The sequence below is a fragment of the Triplophysa rosa genome, linkage group LG11 (assembly GCF_024868665.1).
Source record: "Triplophysa rosa linkage group LG11, Trosa_1v2, whole genome shotgun sequence".
Lineage (NCBI taxonomy): Eukaryota > Metazoa > Chordata > Actinopteri > Cypriniformes > Nemacheilidae > Triplophysa > Triplophysa rosa.
Genome location: NC_079900.1, coordinates 9148472 through 9169236, shown reverse-complemented (window position 1 = coordinate 9169236; position 20765 = coordinate 9148472). Strand labels below are relative to the sequence as shown.

The window sequence follows — 20765 nt, the reverse complement described above, 5'->3', positions numbered from 1 at the left end:
CATCTCATTCCATTAAAAACACTTACCACATCCAGGGTCAGGGAAGTCGGTTTCAGGCTGGGCCTCCGGGCGGCAGTACTTGCCGAACGCCTCCTCTTTGGGGATCTCTGGGTAGAGGTAAACCAACGGTGACACCAGGATGTTGGTGGCATCCATGATCTTATAGCCCATGATGATCTCAGCGAAGGACATGCTGTTGAGCTGCTGCTTCGTGTATGGTTCCACCGATTGGATCTGAGTCTTACCTGCGTATGCACAGAACCACAGTTAGAAACGCTTCGTCACATTTAAACACAAGCACGGGGAGGCAATTTACTGCGGATATCAATGTTGATTTGAATGTGCAGAATCACTAAAAGAATTAGTGATGGCACACACGGTACGCAGAACTACTGCCTATCTGGCATGCATTGTTGTGATTGGTTCAGGCCCAGAAACGTTCTGTAAATTGACAGTCCAAAATGCGCTCACCGCTGATGTCTTTCTCAACCCAGGTAAAGGTGATTCCTCCCTCTTTACTGCTTTCACTGAAGCGCAGCAGGAATGTCCCAGGAGGCTTTGGGCTCAAAATGGCTCGCTCTCTTTCCTTGCTGATGAAGCCCATAATATACCTAACATACACACATAAGAGCTTGTTGAAACTAAAAAAGCAGTGACTGATATACAGTACTCAACTATAAATATGACACATAAATGATGTTCAAAAGAGTGTAGTAGCTCTCACCCTTCATTCCACAGAGCCAAGATATATTTCTTCACAAGGTCAATAATATTATCCAGCCACACCCAGAACGAGAAACCTTTGCCTGCCATGTTCTCCTGCAACACACATAGAAGCACAACATGTTTCAGGTATTTCGATAGTAAACTGAATCAGCTAGTCTGGTGACTTGGTCTAAAATTAAAAGAGAATGGCATAAACGTACTTTGCAGAACTTGGCCCATGTGATCTGGCAACCGGAGTAGTTTACACACGGACCTGCACAAAAATGAGAACCCAAATAATTAAAAGTATATATACAGACACTAAAGATACCAAAGTCAACATAGTATGCTGATAAACATTTCTGACATCAAGAGGGACATAAATTCAGCTTAAATGTGTAGAATATATTATGTTGTCGAATTGATTTAAAATGAGAACTGTAAATCTATTTATAATCTATTTTATAAGAATCTATTATTTTATTTCAAAAATATTATTTATACAAGAATCCTATTATTTTATTTACATTCCTTAAAAGAAGAACAACTAAACCAAATATATGGCAAAAAAATGATATAATCATTTCTTATTTATTTACATCTATTATATTATATGCCATATAGACATATAGACAATATATCATTTCATATCATATAATATATAATACACATACCCAGCAGTTTCTCTGCAAGTGTGGTGAGCTGTTCAATGGTCAACCCTCTCTTAGTTGTGGAAGAAAACTGCCAGCTCAACACCTCAGCCACCTGATCCCACGTCCCTACTGGAGGTTTGGTGAAGAAATTCACATTCTGTGAAAACAGAGGGAGGGAATGAGAAGTCTTAGTCATGTGAATTCACTCAAACGCTTGCAGTAAGAACCGCTTGCTGTGGTTCCATATCAAACCTTGGGATGATTGGTCAGCATGTTGTACCACAGGATGGACGCCCACGCGTTTGGCATTTGACAGATATTAGAAATGACCACCACAGGGAGCGAGTGCGTCTGGAAGGAAGATAAAGACAAGCATTTATAATTCATCATAAATCCTGTTAGTTCTGGACAGAATGTTCAGGCAAAATTCTGATAGAGACCTGAGGTTACATCATTATTTCCCAAACCCCATGAGCAAACAGAGCCGGTTGTTTTAATAAGCCGGCTTAATTAACCCGCTGTCGTTGAGTTGGTATTTAATGTGACCCTGTTGTTTTTATCTACGGGAAAGTCATAATTTAGCACGTACGGCCGTATCGGTGTGTAATAGGCATGTAGGCAGCACTGTGTGCTAGGAGTTTTAATAAGACGCAGCACGCTCAAGGACCCGATTTATGGTTACATATTCACATCCTCTCACAAGTGGCACCATGGCGACGGCTTATCATATAACCTTACTGGCTTTGGCACAGTGAATCAATTTCCAGGAGCTGTGTGGTTTAAAGCCCACATCTCAGGGTTTAATATGATCACTTTTATGATAGAAATGTCATGTGTCTGCGTGTTTTTACCTCAAGGTCAATCTTTAGGCCTTGATGGTAGACTTCTGTCTCAAATGTGATCAGATGTAGTTCTTCAGTCACGATCAGTGAGGCCTGTAATTCAGGTGGTTGTGTTAAAGAAATGAAGGTTTTTTTAACTAGAAGCTCTGAATAATAACAAAAACTGCACTTACATCGCTGTTGGTTCGGCCTCCGTTCCCACACCTCTGCTCTCGTAGAGTCTAATAAAACAGGAAAACAAATGAAAAACGACATTCCCGTAACGCACTGCACTCAACGTAGACTCAAGATTCAATCTAATTCATAAGTGCAGCTTGTCCATGTATGTCATTTGGCATGATCTGTAGATTTACACAGCACATCAATGTTTTTGAGTGAACTCACCAGATGCTTGAACTCTGCGGACAGGCTGCCATTGTTGGATTCCTCCATGTTCATCACCTTAGTGTTGGTGCCAAGAATGTTGAACTTGCGTGAACTGGAGGAATAAGACGCTTTCATTGTTAAAAACAAGAGACTTGACAGTGGTTCTGAAATCAAATGTCACAGGGTGAAGTATAAATGGCCAATGCTAAAATAAACACTTTAAAAAGTTAAGTCAGGAGCTACTTCCATCTGATCTTAACCTTTACTATAATTTTGGTTGGTGTTATACTACTAATAATATTTTGTTCATGAATATAATAGGTTTATTTAAATGTTAGTAAATGGAGCATGTGCAGCATGTCACATTTTTTACGTTATTTGACAAAACATTGTTTACACTGTTAACGGTGACAATTAAGTTAATTTCAATTTAAGTGCCTATGCGGAAAGAATACTGTAGATGGAATGGTGGAATCCAGGCATTAAAATAAGTCTGGACAAATTATGATATGTAGTATACTATATTACTATAAACTGTAGTATACTATATTAATTACTTCAGTAAATGTGCTAGTAAAGGTACTTAACATACTACTACACTTTTTCGTAGACTGTTAAAGAGCCGTCAAATGATTAATCGCGATTAATCGCATCCAGAATAAAAGTTTGTGTTTACGTAATATATGTCTGTGTGCTGTGCATATTAACTTTGTATTTATAAAAACATAATAAAAATATAAAATATCACTGCAGCGCCCGGGAAGCAAGTGGGGGTAAGGCTCAAGGGCACCTCAGTCGTTACCCACCGGCCCTGAGAATCAAACTGGCAACCTTCTGGTCAGTCCGACTCTCTAACCATTAGGACACGGCTGCCCATGTATGTATATGTGTTTATAAATACAAAATTAATATAAACATACATATATTATGTAAAGACAAACTTTATTCTGGATGCGATTAATCGTTTGACAGCCCTACTGTTAAAAATATGTAGATTAAAGAAGATAAAGTTCAAAAACACTGTAGTATGTAGGATTTTCTTACCATTATTTAGTTTATGCTATAGTATACTCAAGCATTTTTTTCATGTGGGCAAATATATTAATATTGTATTGTAAAGCATAGAATAAAAAAACTCAAATGAAAGTGATTTTTGAAAAAAAATGCAATCTGGGAAAATTAGGTTTTAAAGGGCCCTACATCTACTCTGTAAAATCGCTTAAAGGTGCCATAGAACGGGAAGTGTATTTATCTAGGCATAGATGAATAATAAGAGGTCTGTACATGGAAATGACATATCGTGAGCCTCAAACACTCTTGTTTCCTCCTTGTGTAAATCTTGTGCATGCAAAAGACCACTGAAAACGAGGGCAATCCCAACATAACATCGACTGTGACGTTACAGTCGGGATGTACGCTCCCAACGTTGCATATACCCGTCCATATTCTAGGCCAGCCGGACGTGCACTGCCGAGTCATCTGAAGTTCTGCAGGTATTGTGAATAGGGTTGGGCGATTTCTACCAAATTAGCATCGGACAATGTCTACACTCTACAGTGAAACCTCGCAATAGACGATGACATCATTGTCTTCTTTAAATAAGCCGCGACGTTATGAAGTGAGGCGCGTTTAGGCACGAGCTGCGCAGAGACACGTCTTCTTCATACAGCGCGAGCTGGGCGGTTATCAAGTCAGGCGTGTGTCATCAGTGCAGTGTAAGCTTCTCAGGTATAAACTCATGCGCGTCTTCTTTATACAATGCGAGCTGCGCAGACTTAGTCTTTAAATGAAAAAAACTTCTTTATACAGTTATAAAGTCAGGCATGTCTGCGCAAGCTGAGCGTCTTCTGTAAACAGCGCGAGCTGCACAATTATAAAGTCAGGCGCGTCTGATCTGTATTGTGCGAGTTTATATGTCCCTTAGGCCTTGTTTATATTTGTTTACAATGCAATTTGACGCACAGAGCAGCGAGAGTCACGTGACAAAGGTGAAAGGGACAGCTTTTCGAACCTGGGACCACATCAAGCAGGCTTCGCTCAGCGTTTTGATACTGATTTAAGAAGGGGGAAATTCCGACTATATTTGCACGAAGACCCCTGCCGCAAGCAGTAAGTAGTGATTTTATACACTTCTTCCATTTCACGTCGGACAGTAGAGATCTGTTGGCTGTGAGCTAGGGCTCTCACTAAATCCTTGGTGTTTCGAGTCTGACGTCATCACGCAACAGTGCGCAACAGAGTTTTTTAGGCGATTTTAACAAACAAATGTAGTCTAGATGGTTAGAGTTAGGTTAGGGTTAGGTTAGGGTATGGGTTAGGGCAAAGGTTTCGTAAGACTTGAAACACCAAGGATTTAGTCAAAACCAAAAAGCCACGCCCACGGATCTGACTCGAAACACCAACGATTTAGTGAGAGCCGTGAGCTAGTGGCATGAGCTGCGCAGCGAAACAGCCAATCAGAGCAGAGCTTAAAATTAATATTCATGACCCTTTCAAATAAGGTAATAACAGACAGTTTCATTCTAGGGACAAATCCTAGGGTTGTAAATGGACATGTAAAACTGTTTCTGAATAATTTTTGCACTTAATAAAGCCACATACCTTCTATGTAGATATCAGAGAACAATTTAACATATTGTTTCAATCAAATCTTTGGCACCTTTAAGATGTAATAAATTTGACCTCAGAACTCACCCTCGAATGGCTGCCCCTTCGCCCGACTCCCTGCCGAACACAAGAGAAGAGAACATTAACTAGAAAAGAAGTCATTTCAATCTGATATGAGACATAAGACTGCACTTACTTGTCAATGCACACTTTGATTTTCAGCTGGTAATTCAACTCTGGAAATTTCACGAGTAACCTGAAAAAGAAGAGAACATGTTAGGTTGTGGTGTCTGTCCCTTCTTCAGAACGCTCCATTCTTTCACGCGACTCGTCTGTGTGTAAATACCTGACTTTGGTGGTAAACTGCACACCGGTTTTGATGACGAGAGGTCGGTCTGGGTGCATGGGCATACACGGCTGTCTCTCAACGACAAACGCACTGCAATGTGACGAGCAGATCACAAGAAGACACGTTCAGATCTTATGGCTGCTCATCAGTAGCAGATATGAGATGATAAAAAGGTCATGTGCTTTACAAACCTCTTCATAAGGTTGCGGAACAGATCTACGATCTTTTCCTCCAGAGCAGGGCGGTGCTGAATGATGGGATCTCCTTTATACGAGACCTTCTGCTGAAGCTCCTCCAACTTCTTGATCTGCTGTCTGATCTGCAGCTGTGACTCGGCCAATGAGGTGATCCTGAAAGGAAGGGCTCTTTAAAACAGAACTCAACAGCGTGTCAGGTTGTAAAGGGACAGCTCTCCCGTACCATGTCTCTAAACGGTCCAGGCAGATGTTGGGTGGTCCTCCGATGCAGGCGATCTGCTGTCTCCTCTTCCAGTCGGCCAGTTCTTCATCTGTCAGGTTCTTCTGCACGAAATCCATGGCAGAAAGCAGGCCAGCCATCTCGGTCACTATTTGCTGCAGAACAGACAGTAGGATTATGATGATGATCTTTCACCCCACAAGCTTCTGCTGTACAAATGATCTTGTTTATAATTCTGGAGTGACACTGCCGGGAGGCTTCTAGTCTTGGTCTGTGTCTTACCCTCCTCAGCTGATCTAATGCACTCAACATCTGCTCCAGCTGAGCCATCTTCTGCCTGGTAGCTGCTGCTTGGCTGTTTCCATTCAGGTCCTGGGACAATTCTGAAAAGTTTCACACAGAGAGAGTAATGTCACACATAATTCCTCGACTAGCGCATTTGAGAATTTTCAAAACATTTAACTTTGCTTGCCATACCTCCAGCACTTTTCAGAGTTTTGTAGTTGAAGTCAAAGTCGTCCTGGAGGTTCTCCAGCATCTTCATCTTCTGTTCCATGTCCTACACACACACACACACACACACACAAAAAGAGTTTTTGTCATGAATAATGGGCGTGTATGTGAGACAATATTTTTTTTTCACGCCAGTGTATCAATATATAATCATGTCCACTGGTGATTCTATTGGTGGGATGTAAAAAAATACCCAATATGGTCCACACCAAATTTTTTTTTTAAGTATTGCAATAAGTATCGTATTGAAATATATTGTATCGTGACGTATCTTTTGAGATATGTATCGTATCGCAGGGTCCTTGCCAATACACAGCCCTATTAAATTTTGCACACTTGTCAAAGCAAACAGCAACTTAAAAATAACTATTATTGTGTGTTATTATCCCAAAATATCTGAAAAAGGCTGCTGTTAGCTCAACTGGTAAAGCACTGTGTTTGCATCACAAAAGGTGGTGGGTTCAGTTCCCAGGGAACACACATGTGGATTAAATGTGTAACTTGAATGTAAGTCACTTTGAATAAAAGCATCTGCCAAAATGCATCAATGTAAATGTATAGTCACAATATTTACTAACCTGTACTCTTTTCCTAATGTCCTGCAGGTTGTGTTCCAATATCTGCTGTTTCTCGGTGACCACTGTGCCCGTGGGGTGAGCGACCTGACCGTCCTACATACATGAAAGAAAAAGGAATTGAATGGCTGCTTTAGAAGCTAAAGACAATGTGATCAGGCATCTCTTAAGTTTCGCAAATCTTTTGTATTGTACAATATTGTGTTCGTTCATGGATGTGCATGTGACCTGCTGTGCAGTGGTGGCTGTCTGCAGCAGCCGCTGCTCCTCCCACAGGCAGCGAGCGACGATGCGAGCGATCTCCATGGGCTTCTCCAGATACTTGCTCTGCAGGTGCTGTTTGATGCGCCGCAGGTTGTGCTGGTACAGGACGTTGTTCTCCTGCAGAAAGCGGCTGTACTGCTGATCGATCTCCCCCAGCAGGTTGTGGAACACCAGCGTGGCGTGCGACTCCTTGTTGGCTGCGTACGCCCTACGGCAGATGAGAGCAAACATGTTAGTAATGCATGGCTTATTCCATGCGTGAACTTGATCGATTGCTAGGCATCCACAACATATTTGAGTTATATGTATATTGTATATAAATAGTGTTCTAGAACAATAAATAGAGCTGACTTTTAAACAATAGTTATTGTAGACTGTGCTAATGTACCTGCAGCACATTACAGCGCTTCAATTATATAATGCAATAGGTGATAAATGTCTGTCTACAAAGTAAATGAATTGCTTTTCACTGGCTACATTAGTAAGCCAAGACTAGACTAGACTCTTTCCTTGAAATTTAAAGAGGGCAATTTTGTGTCATCTTCTTTTCTATGCATATTAGTCACACAGATGTTGAAATAGTTATGAGCTTCGAATTCCTGGAAGTTCTTAGCAGGCCTCTCTTGGGACTTGTTCTAATGATTGAAAGATTCAGAAATGATTTCACTTCTTGGAGTTTTCAGATCCTGCAAATGCTGCGAGTATTTTTAGCCTTCTACCAAACTCCACCCAAGCTTTCACAATCTTCGAGGAAAATGCCTGGAGACAACTTCCAACAAACTTTCTTAAATATATTTGCCGTACATCCAACCTTAAACGGACCGTTCGCCCAACGATGAAATGTTTTTTTGATCATTTTCTAAGCCTCATCATTCCAAACCTTCCACAAAACACTAAAGATATTTTGAAAAACGTTGGTAAGCAAACAACATTGACCCTCATTGACTTCCATCGTATGGAGACCACTGAAACATTTCTCAAAATATCTTCTTTTGTGTTCCACACAAGAAAGAGTCATATACAGACGGCTCGACATGGCTCTGTGGTCTTAACAATGTCTTCTGACAATAATCGATGCGTTTGTTTAAGAGAAATATCCATATTGACAGCGCTATTAATTTTAAAGTCTAGTTTCCGTTATCCCTCAGGCTGGGCGCACACTGATGCTTGCTTTCGTAAGTTCTGGTGACGAACGCGGTATTTTTCGGTTTGAGCCAATAGGACAGGGGTGTCGAACTCGATTTCATCCCGGGCCACATCAGTATTATGGTTGCTCTCAAAGGGCCGGTTGTAACTGTAAGACTATATAAATGTATCCACTCTTTTATCACACTGCATAATTACATCTGCACTTAATTACTCCTTTTGGTAATAACTCAATTAATACCTAGTTTTGACAGTAAAAGACCAGTAAAATAAAGTGTATTCAAGTGTACAACTATTGTACAGTTTATTAAAAAAAACAATTATATGTTTCTGTATGAACACATAGTCGGTCTGCATAGTGTTTCTTGACAAGCTAACATTTTTAAAGGCCTTTGTGGTCAGGGCACACTTGCTCACATATCTTCAGCATACACTGCTTTAAAAATGTACCTTCTGAAAAACACTTGGTAACTCGGGCGATTTCTTCAGCCACAATAAAGCTGGCTTTCACGGCTGCATCACTTTTTGCAGAAGCATTTGCAAACAAATTCTGCCAAAAATGTAAGTTTTTTTCAAGTCTTGTACCTTTTGTTGCTTTTCTTGGTGGCTAAGGTTAGCATACTTTGCTCTGTGTTTGGTTTCGAAGTGCCGACGTAAATTGTACTGTATTCTTTGAGCACAGCCACCCCTGTTGAAAAAAACAGTATATGCTGGGTTAGGTATGTTTTGATGCTGGTTGGACCATCTTAAACCAGCTATGGACCGCACATGACCAGCTAAAGACCAACTAAACCAACACAAACCAGCATCAAAACATACCAAACAAGCATATGCTGATTTTTTTAACAGGGATGGCCTCCTGGCAAAGACGACACAACGATTTGTTTCCATTAAGCACAAACATGTATTTGCTTTCCCATCCCTCTTGAAATAGCCTCCCCTCTGCATCAATTTTTCTTTGTTTGACACGATGTGTCTAATTAATATATATATATATATATATATATATATATATCATATCACTCACTTATTACACCGCTCGTTGGAATGCTTGATTCTGATTGGCCAGTCGCGACATTTGCAGGTTCGTTATTCCCAGATAACCTCTCAAAACTAATAACACAGGGTAACCCTGACGCAACAAATCATTTTGACAGGTTTTTTTTGACAAATTAAAAATAAATATGTCTTTTAACAACATATATGACATTATATTTACAAATTATTAAACCAAATTGAATGTTCGTGACATTTGAACGTTGTTTCTTACCTTAAAACCTAAAGTAAACAGCTTTTCCTGTTAGGTCTGCATTCAGTAAAAATGAGCTAATAAAATATTACAAATTCACATTTCATGTCAAGTTTTTTTCTCATGTGGTAAGTATCCCGCGTAATAAGCGGGATAATGTACAAGCAGCCGGCTGTTATCGCGAAATAAGCCCCTCCAGTGTGAAACAAGAAACAACCTGATCACACTGGAGGGGCTTATTTCTGCGATATATATGGACACTGCCACCTACTGGCTAGATGTCGTCATCGCGCAGGTAATAAAGTTGAGTTGCATTTTCAGGTCGTGGACATAAAATGTATAATAACAATACAATAATTTGTAAGCTCTCGCGGGCCACATAAAATGAGGGGGCGGGCCGGATTTGGCCCGCGGGCCTTGTATTTGACACATGTGCAATAGGACGTCACTCCTATATGCAGAAACATTTGTTACCGTCATTTGCCGGAAAGCAAGCATCAGTATGCTAAATGACTGCATTCAACTAACAACCAAAATATTTTATACTTTAATAGAACAACCCTGACATACAGCAACTTTAGTAATGTCTGCGCTTGATGCAGAATGCAGCGGTGATATTGTTTGAGGATTAGCAAAACTGCAAAAGTCAGGAAACAACATTCTGCATGTAATCTGTTTTATAGGCTGAAGAGATAAAACTCAGCTTCAATGCAACATCACACTCAACGTCAAGCAAATGTATTGGTCCAGTTTGAACTCATCTGCCCACTAGAAACATATCAAGTATTTCTTCCTCATTCTTCCCAAACAAATCAACGCATCTTAAAGTATGTCATGTACAGTAATGTTGCTTGGGACAAATATCATGTAATTTAATTTTAAACTATGCGAGTCGCACAGCAGGATTTTGAGCAGCACCCTGAGTCACAGCTAAGCATTGCCGATGGATGTCTCATGGAAACCTATGTCCGTTTCTTGAAGCTGCGACGTGACGCAATACTGTGGTTCTTGTCCTTTGTGTGCCCCCCTTTTAGACCGCATAAAAATGCCATGCTCAATTTAAAACAAGCCTCTTTTTGACATGTTTACGTGAACGAAATCTCAATTTCAATAAGTGTAAAACATTTAGCCATTAAACTAGTCAAGCTTTAGTGACTCAAGGGTTTTCGACTACTGCCCATCTTCACTGCCTGCAGTTACATCACTTTCTTTACTCGTTCTCTTTTCTATGTTTATTCAGCATGCTATAATACAGAAAGTAATCAGAAGACTGAAACCGGACATGAGTCAGTTGAGTGAGACATTTCAGATCCACAACAAAATGATTAAGAAGACTTACAGGCAAGTTATACTGACACAGCGTGATAATACAGAGAACTTTTGGCACAGTGTGTGTTATTCTTCGCTCAAGACTTTCCAGGAGCACTTTTACGGGCAGAGGCGTGACATCACAAGTGCAAAAGGGCAAAGTTGACCGGCATACTGAGAATAAGGAAGTGCGGCTCCAAACATGATGGATAGAAGTGGTCATGACTTCTCTACAAGATGTTAGAATTAAAGAAACAGTTCACCTTCATCATTCACTCGCTCTCAAGTTGTTCCAAATCTGTATAAATGTCTTTGTTCTGTTGAACACGAAAGCAGATATTTTGAAGAATGTAGGACAGCAAACAGTTCTGGGGCGCTTTTGACTACCATTGTCATTTTTCCTGCTATGGTAGTCAATGGAGGCCAAGAACTGTTTGGTTACAAGAGTTCTTCCAAATATCGTTGTGTTCATCATTTGGAAACCCACGAGGGTGAGTAAATGATGACAGAATTTGTATTTTTGAGTAAACTTTCCCTTTAACACCTTTTTAAAGTGATAATGAAGTGATGGGTATCTTTTCTTCTGATGTGAGAAACTGTTCCTTCTGAAATAGTTCTGTGAGAACTGAGAAGCGTTTGCTGTAACTCATGTCATGTCCCTGTGGCTTTCAATCTTTCGATTTGAGGTTGAGTAGCTTATGAAACAAATAAAACAACCATTGATGATGTCATATCCTGTCTACCGCTGACAACTCACCAATCCTGGCTCTCGATCCAGGGTGCCAAGAACTGCCGCAGCTCCATGGGGAAGCTGTCGCTGTACAGGTGATACAACTGCTCCAGGTAGCGCGTCTCTAACTGCTGTAACTGATTCCACTGGGCCATGTTGACCTACAGGAGAGAGAGTGAAAGATGAATGGATCAATTCAATCATCACTTCAAAACAAAAGAAAAAGAAACATAACAGGTCTTTCAGCCTGCCAAATTCTTTTCCTTACAGAAATAGCACCCTGTCGTGAGAGGAGGAAAAATATTAGTGAACTTCCTCATATGCGCTTCAAAACAAAGCCAAACAAAAGACTGCATTTAGACTGTACGTGCTATACTGTTTTTAGATTCATTTTGGTTTCATTTATATAATGTAGATGTTGTAAAAAGGGTCTTCATGGCAACATCATACTGTTTATACCAGACAAACATTAAAGATGTCAAAGAAGCGAAAGGAGCACGTCGAGGCCACAGAAATCAGTGGCAGTTTATCTTGAAGCATCGCGAACATCCGTTTAAAGAGGAAAACCTCAAAAGCCCATGAAGCCGGTCTCTCGGAGTATTACATCAAACAGCTACTGAACACACACACTGTCACGCATGCATACACAGCCACAAGCAGAGGTTTATGCTGACAAACAGAAAAATATCGGAAACTAAGCACGCTTTCATTGGACCCTTCTTCTCTCATGTTTGCCCACACAAATAACTGATATTTTGTAGATGGAAAGAAAGCGAGAGTAGAAAAGGGAAACACGTCCTGAGTTCCTCACAGATTCAACAAAATGTTCTTCATTTCGCTTCCTTTTCAACAAAACTCTTCCAAACACTGAGCTGTCTATCAGCCAGAACAGAACTGTCATTTGTTTCTGTATTGCATTTGCAGCATTCTTTATTTAATATTGTACGTTATTAAAGAGGTTGATACAACTGATCAGAAAACAGAATAATCAAATCTAACGCTAACCTAAAACAAAGCAAAGAAACAAACTTACGTAGTTCTCAACACAACGGGTAGCAACTGCGCTCGCCATGTCTGCCTGTTAAATGAGCAATGGGGAAGTGAGGGACTTGTTTCCCGTGCAGGTGTGATTTGATGTGGAGGGTTGGACTTGGACCCATAGATAGAAATACCCAGATGTCTACACTGCATAGATCGCATATATCTACACTGTAAACCCAAGTAAGATAACTCAAAACATTTGTGGAAACTGATTACCTCAAAACTTTTAAGTTGATAACTCAATTCTTTTGACTAAAGAACACTAAACACATAAGTATAGTAAACTCAAAAGAATTAATTTTGAGTAAACTTCATTTTTCATTATTTCATTTTACATTTCCTTGAGTTTCACTTATCAATGTTGTCATGAAGGGACAACAGCCAATTACAACTGTAGCATTACCGATGTAATGCCTTCAGATCAAACAATAACATTTTGAAAAGAGTCTGTTTTCCTCCTAAGCAAATGCTCTACTCGTCTGCACAATGGTAACCTCATTAAAATCACTAATGTTACAAAACTCTTTAAATAACAGTAGAACGGATCACTGAACATTTATAAGCTTCCTCCCATTGTTATTTTGATATAAACACATAAAATAACACTTTATTTTGAGATTTACTTCCATTATCCAGTCCACACAAAGCATGCTGGGAATCGCTCTGACGTCATTGGAAGACATAATTAAAAATGTTGAGTTAAGTGACTTCTTATTTTTGTGTCCCTGGAACTCAAAATATCACAAAAACACTTAAAAGTTGTAAGATACTTTTTCACAGTTTTGAGTACAGTTATCTTATTTTGAATGAGTAGATTATACCATTCGGCAATACAGTCATGTGCATGGTATGAACCATGGTACAATAATTGCTAGGACTATTTCACAATATATCACTGTATTGGTCTGCATTTGAACATTTTTAATTATTGCACAAACAAATTATGATTTAATTAAATTAAAGACAGCTGAATATAAAAAGTCGATTTGCCTATCTGCACTCTGTTGTTAAAAGACACACTGTACAAATGCAACTGGCCTCATGTACCATGCAGTAGAATTTAAGGAATCTTGGCAAAAATGACATGTGAGACATGAGCAAAACTTAAGGAGTCAAGGTCCAGGAGAACAGCTACAAAATTTTACCAGAAAATTTTTGTTTTGTCCAATAAATATCTTAGAAGTGTTTTGTCTATTTTGTACAACCTGATCACTCTTTACTATTTTATGAGGTGGCATATTCGTATGAATTTGTATGTTGTGAATCGTACAAAGCATACAATTCCTAGGAAAAAAAGCAATACTGAAGCCCCACCCCTAACCCTGCCCTTAAACCTAACGTCAATGGCGCATAAGCAAAACGTACAAATATGTACGAGTGAGATTGTACGAATTCATATGAATTGGCCAAAATTAGCCACATCGTAAAATAGTTACGATAGTTTTTGCAGTGATATTGTGTTGATTTTGTACCATACACTAGAGGTGCTCTGATTGATCGGTCGCCGATCACAATAATCACTTTGGGAAGTATGGTCGGCGGTCTCTATAAAGGCCGATCTAGAAAAGCCGATCAGATGACGCAAAATGCGCGAGACCTTTTTTTACGCGCTACGAAAATGGCTTCACCGGTCTGGAAATTCTACAAGGTTTGTGAAAAAGACAATACATTAGCAATCTGCAACGTGTGTACCAAGCAAATTCCACGAGGCGGGAAGCACCCAAAACCACCAACCTCATCAGACATTTGAAAGTTAGTCACGTAAAGGAGTGTGAGTAGTTTTCAAAGTTAGCTAGCGCTAAGAGAGAGCGGGACAGTTCAGCAGCTCAAGTGCCACTCTGCAGAGATCGCGTTAACTGAAAATTCTCCGTGATTTTTTTATCAGTGATGGAAAATCTGAAGGCAATCTGTAATTTTGACGGATTACAATAAAGGTGATTTGTAATTCCCAGTTTTATAATTTCCTTTCATCAGAATGTGATCGTTAACGGACTGAACGTGATTGTGAGCAGCAGGAGGTAGGCTATCGCGAAGGGATGTGTGTTTCCTATTCATTAGCTTACTCTCAAATGCCTGGTCAGTTTTACAAAACGCGAGTGTGGTCAGCAGAGCCTCGAGGTGCATATGCATCCGTCACTCCCTGCGTCCCGTGCACGCATACACACACAGACGCGCAGTGGTGCAGTCTTTACAGAGTTTTAAAATATATTTTTTTATTGATCTTATGTAATATTCTAATTTTTTTTAAAGTTTTCATTATCTGTAAGCCATAATCATCAAAATTTCAAGAAATAAAGGCTCGAAATATTTCACTCTATGTGTAATGAATCTATATAATATGGGTTTCACTTTCTGAAATGAGTGACAAAAAATATTGACCTTTTTCACGATATTCTAATTTTTTGAGATGTACCTGTGACCAAACCACAGCAGACCAAAGATGTAGATGACCAAACCACAGCTTAAGCTTAAGTTATAGTCGTGCGTAGGACCTACGCCGTAACCTACGGCGTAGCCTACGTACGTAGACGACGCCGTCGTGAACATTTATGGTTCTGCGTTGAGAGTATGCGTCGTACTGCAATTACACCGCCGAAATGCTAGTTGGCGCTTTGTGTTTTCCCGGGTTGCTCTTCTTCGCCGATGTTTTGTGTGTATGCTAGTGTTTGCAAGTGATGGAAGCTGATCGCATCTTAACGGAGTTGGAGCTGATCGAAGTAAAAAAACAGTTACTTTTAATTAAATCACTTAAACAAAAAGCTAGAAACCAGAGATGTCGATGCTCGCCATGTTGTTCTTTTGTGGACTCTGAACTTGCCAGAAGAAGACGCCAGAGAAGAAGATGCCAGAAATGCGTAGAAGGAAGTACGATGCTGCCAAACCGACCAATCACAACGCTTGCGGTCCGCGTAGGGTCCGCGTTGAGTTGACGCGTTGTTACATTTTTGGAGAGGTGCGCGTCAGGCTACGGCGTAGGGTACGCACAGGGTACATGGCTCTGCGTAGGCTACGCCGTAGGTCCTACGCAGAAGTAAAAATCGCCCATTACTCGTGAGTACAAAACACCTTTTACAGGCACCTGTCATTAGGGCTGTCACGATTATGAAATTTGACTGACGATTAATTGTCTAATAAATCATTGCGATTATGACAATTAATTGTCTGTTTTAGGGCTTTGGCGATTATGATGATTAATTGTCTGTTTTAGGGCTTTGACATTTAATTCTCATACATTTTTGATTCAGCGATTGAAACGACCATATTGTTCTGAATACAAGACTGTTTTTTTTCTTGGAAATACATCGGAAAAATTGGGTCATCATATATTTAAGGTTTAGGCTTTTACATTTCAATAATACAACCGCCAAATACTTGTAAATGAAGTAAATTGATCAGGTGTGAATTGAAGCCACCATTAAAATACTATCAGTCATAGAAAAGCTTCTAGTCAGTTTTTTTCTCACTTGCAAGACTACAGTAAAATTTTACTTGTGTGTTAATGACATTTTGGTAGACTGGTTTTCACACTGAGATTTGCTTAAATAATATTAAATTGTACTGCAGGTAATTTGTATATGTTTTAGTTTTTTTTTAAGTGATTGTGTTGTGGTGGTACATTTTACAAGTATTACCATGCTTTAGTAACAATATATACACTGAAATATGCAATATGCAGATGCACTACAGCTCCCCTTAGCGTCTTCTATAGAGATGTGCAATAATTGCGATGATCTGAAACTATCGCAATGAGACGATTATTTAATAATCGTGACAGCCCTACCTGTCATTGTTACTGATTGGACATTTGAACATAATCATTTGTCTGTAATTAGCCTATTATTTTATGTCTGACAACAGAAACATTAAATATATAAATGAAAAGTCCAAAATGAAAGTCTAGCGCAACCTCTGCTCAGCTGTTGGTAACAGATGTTTCAAAAGCATCAACCCTACTGCAAGGACAGTAAGAAGCATAAAGAGATATCACATAAAATAATGGAATGCATTTTCTTTGATCATCAGCCACTATATATTGTGGAAGACGAAGATTGTCTGTGACTCATGTCACAGGCTGCTATGTTTTATGTAAATATGTTGTTACTTGCCAATATTCAATTGTCAATTCATCAGACTTTCTCTTCTCTTAATTTGAATACTTGATGTACATTGTTGTTAAATATAGTTGAATAAATAATGCTACTGAGAAAGCTTCAAATAGCTGCTGTAATCGGTGATCGGTATCGGACGATACAGCTTTCAGTGATCGAGGATCGGCCCCAAAAATCCTGATCGGAGCACCCCTAACCATACACCTCATATTTTGATGGTTAAATCTAACTGTGGCGAGGGAGGCGGGACGAGAGCCGTGTGGGAATGACGCGAGGCCGGTGGTGCGAGTGATAATGAGTGTCAGCTGTGCGTTACACCGGTCTCGCATCCCTCACGGAGGAGCTCCGGAAGCATAAGTGGAACGACAGGAGTGTACGACGAGAGAGGACCGGGCCCGGACATGTGTTAAGTTTAGGGATGCTCATTTCGGTTAATTTCCCTAACCGAGAACCGACACTCGTTATCCGAACATTAACCGTTAACCGATAAGATTCTAATAATAAAAAATTCCAAAATTCCGTCCTCCGGAGGTCGCGTTTGTCCGCCGCATACGCCTTCGCATGCGACATCCGGAGGATGCAGACTTCGAAATGAGACACAGCTACAGTTGACGAGGGTCTGTGACACGTAAAATATACACAATTTTTTTCACAGATTTATTTTAACATGCAAACAGCAGCATAACGAATACATCAACAACAGCACCTGCATCACATTTTCACGAACCTGCGGCGTTTTGGACAATGGAGAAAATCTAAAATAATATAAATCCAAAGCATAAAATAAACAGGCAAGAAAAAAACTGAATTAAATAACAAATTATGACAAAACGAAAACACAGAAGAACTGGCAAAGTTTATTTCCGTCAGAAAGTTTTTTCATCAAATAAAAATAGCAGGCCTACCTCAATCCAAAGCTTGGAGTTTTTATTTAATAAAGTAACATGTTTACGTGTTGTGGTGACAGTCTGGAGCTTGTTGACAATTAGACCTGTGGCAGAAAACACCCTTTCAGATGGCACGGATGTCCCGGGAATGTAGAGATAACGCCTCGGGAAGCGTGTCACATTTGCTTTCCACCAGCCAGTCTTGGCTAAACATATATAAATCCGATCTGCTATACCACCAAAAATACAAAGATTATTTTTTACTTATTCATATTTCACATTCGTATTTTTACGTCACGTCTAAAAGAAGGGAGGGAAACCACTGGTCGCGCCGTTTTCTTCTCCTTTCCAAAGCGCACGGGCAGCCGATGCTAAGCATCCATGAGATACGTTTATGTAAAGGATAAATAGATGGCTAGCACCGAAATTCCCTTGCAGTAGCTCCGCTATTAGCTTTGCTGAGCCGTAGACACGCCAGGAAGACAGAGAATGTCACAGCGCATTGTGAACACGATTGTCCCGTGTCTACATTTAAAACAAAGAACTTGAGCAAGGCTGGCAGTGGCACTCCGTTTGGAGGAGTAAAGCCCTGACAGATGTGGCCTCAACAATCAGATGAATTACACGTGTCCAGTTTCGTCAAGTGATTTGCGTGATCGGATTTTAATCTGTCTCGAAAACGTTTCGGAGGGCATTTACACCTAGTCGCACGCGTCTGCACGCTCCGTGAGTTAATGCTTAGCATGTTTTTCTTTCACCATACAGAAAACTAAAAACATGTACGATTTAATAGTCATTTAAAAACGTATTATGAAATTATTTTGATTATTAAAAAAAATTATTAAACTTAAAATAAACATACCTTTTTAATCGTTTAACTGATAGTATTAACCGGTCAAAATTTTAACGGTCGGTTAACGGTTAACCGGTCAATATGAACATCCCTAGTTAAGTTTGTATTTATGTTCTTGTGGCCGGCAGTCGACCGTGAGGTGGCTGCCGGCCTTTTATTTCCGTGTTATTGTTTGTTTATTTTATTAAAGTTTTTGAATGTTCACCGGTTCCCGCCTCCTTACTTCCCTACTTTGAACTGTTACACTAACCTATACCATTTAATCTATTTATGCATTTGGCAGACGCTTTTATCCTAAGCGATTTACATTGCATTTGTATCCCTGGGATCGAACCCATGACCTTGGCGTTGCTAGCGCCATGCTCTAACCACTGAGCTACAGGAAAGCTTTATATAATATTTTAGCTATATAAAGCTTTCCTTTATATAATCTTTATTATAATATTTGCATTAACAGCAAATATTGTAAAAAAAAATTATAGCATATATTTCTAATTCATTATCTAATGATTTTACATTACATTAAAAATATAAATTAAAAAAGTATATATTAAAATATAAATAATGTGTACTGTATGTCTTACATTGAATATGAAGACTAAGACTAATGTTGTTTATTGAGCAATTTGAAAGAACTCCTTTACATTTATCTGTATTTCTTTATCTGTATATCTATATTTATCATATTATAAATGTTTTGGATTGCTAAATTCATTTACTGTATGCTGTCTAGCCATTCTATGATGGGCATTCAAATAATACTTATAAGAATGTTTTACAAACACCCCATTTAATGTTAATATATTTAATGCAGTGAGATTTATGAAAAATATCTTCGTTGTATCAGCCAGCCCTACGTAACACACAGAAACATAATAGTGTGTTACATAAACACAACAGGAAATATTTTAAAAGCATGCTTGTTTTTTAGGGACACTGCATATAAGATGACACCCATTATCTTGTATCATATGACCAAGTACCGTAAGTGTAGATAAAAAAAATTAAGGCTTGTGATCCACATTCTCCCAGAGGAGGATTAGGGTATCTCCCACCACCTGGCACCCATTCTCAACTTTCAACCGCATCAATGTTCCCAACAACAACAAAAAAATCCCCAAATCAGACCAGCATCTATCCGATTGTGAACTAAATGACAGCTGATCACTTACACAACGTGCCAAGAAAGATTCAAAACAATACCCGTCCACACAATGTTGGTTTGCCTTCTTCCTTTAACGTGTTAAGTAACCAGACTCACTTCAGACTTGAAAAAGTCGGACTCAAAATGCTGTGAGAAAATGCAAAAGACAATGAATCATATTTTGCTCTAGAACATCAGTGGTTTGGCAGCAAGAAGATCTGTCAGAGCATCTGAGGAGTCCCAGAGAGGATTGAGAAGCTAGAAGAAACTTTAGAGGAAGTTTAAACCGCAGCTCTCAAATGAGTAACCATGAAGGGGATGTATGCAAATAGAGGACAGATAAAAATCTCCTGTTATTGATAACACAAGAAGGTACACACAAGGGGACTCATTTATCAATCTAACGTAGAAACGAGCGCAGATCCGTGCGCAGAAATCATCTTACGACAGGGTTCACGTGTAATTCATCAAACATTCGTATGTCGGCAATCTCATCGTACGAATGATCGTACCTTGATAAATGCGGCGGCTGAAATCGATCGTAATTTACATATCACGCCCCTATAAATTCAGGTTGTAGACGCCTCGCCCCTAGATTTTGCAACATGGAGAAACGTAATCCGGCCAAAAGGAGAAACTGTTACGATTTAAATATGTAAACTTTAACCTTGAAAAGCGAAATCAGAAGTGAAAACAGTTTATAAAGAGATCACTGCTGCGGGCAACAGCGAACCGAACTCCAGCTGAGGTTTGTATTTTTTATTGGATATTTACGTTTTGTAAAAATGAACGCAAATAATTAATTATTATTGTTTCACTATTATTTTTACACTAAAAGTATTGTTGTTGCTTTAAATTACTTTGGTTGTAAAATGCATTTAAATTTAAATTAATCTGACTTCAGTCTTAAAGAACTGTGTTTGAGTAACAGTAAAGTGTTAATTTAAAAACGAATGTAGGTGTAAATTTTTGCGGCGCAATCAAATGTGTATTAAATGTGTAAGTGT

At 39.3% G+C, this 20765-nt stretch overlaps 1 protein-coding gene across 4 annotated transcripts in view; it reads right to left on the bottom strand.

Annotated features, from left to right (window-relative positions):
- Positions 1 to 20765, bottom strand: part of stat3 (signal transducer and activator of transcription 3 (acute-phase response factor)) — a 44868-nt gene that overhangs the window by 13792 nt on the left and 10311 nt on the right. For 3 of the 4 annotated variants that reach the window (XM_057345747.1, XM_057345749.1, XM_057345750.1), the window contains exons 1-20: positions 12758 to 12815; positions 11752 to 11885; positions 7256 to 7499; positions 7031 to 7123; positions 6417 to 6498; positions 6222 to 6322; positions 5943 to 6094; positions 5714 to 5872; positions 5520 to 5612; positions 5370 to 5429; positions 5261 to 5290; positions 2585 to 2678; positions 2374 to 2421; positions 2210 to 2293; positions 1611 to 1709; positions 1380 to 1515; positions 927 to 979; positions 725 to 819; positions 472 to 611; positions 27 to 245 (exon numbers count right to left, since the gene is read on the bottom strand). In XM_057345747.1, coding sequence (XP_057201730.1) covers positions 27 to 245; positions 472 to 611; positions 725 to 819; positions 927 to 979; positions 1380 to 1515; positions 1611 to 1709; positions 2210 to 2293; positions 2374 to 2421; positions 2585 to 2678; positions 5261 to 5290; positions 5370 to 5429; positions 5520 to 5612; positions 5714 to 5872; positions 5943 to 6094; positions 6222 to 6322; positions 6417 to 6498; positions 7031 to 7123; positions 7256 to 7499; positions 11752 to 11885; positions 12758 to 12796 — 2155 coding nt within the window. In that variant the 5' untranslated portion in view covers positions 12797 to 12815. Of the gene's footprint in view, positions 1 to 26; positions 246 to 471; positions 612 to 724; positions 820 to 926; positions 980 to 1379; positions 1516 to 1610; positions 1710 to 2209; positions 2294 to 2373; positions 2422 to 2584; positions 2679 to 5260; positions 5291 to 5369; positions 5430 to 5519; positions 5613 to 5713; positions 5873 to 5942; positions 6095 to 6221; positions 6323 to 6416; positions 6499 to 7030; positions 7124 to 7255; positions 7500 to 11751; positions 11886 to 12757; positions 12816 to 20765 lie in introns of those variants that run through there. The other variant, XM_057345748.1, reaches the window with a different exon arrangement.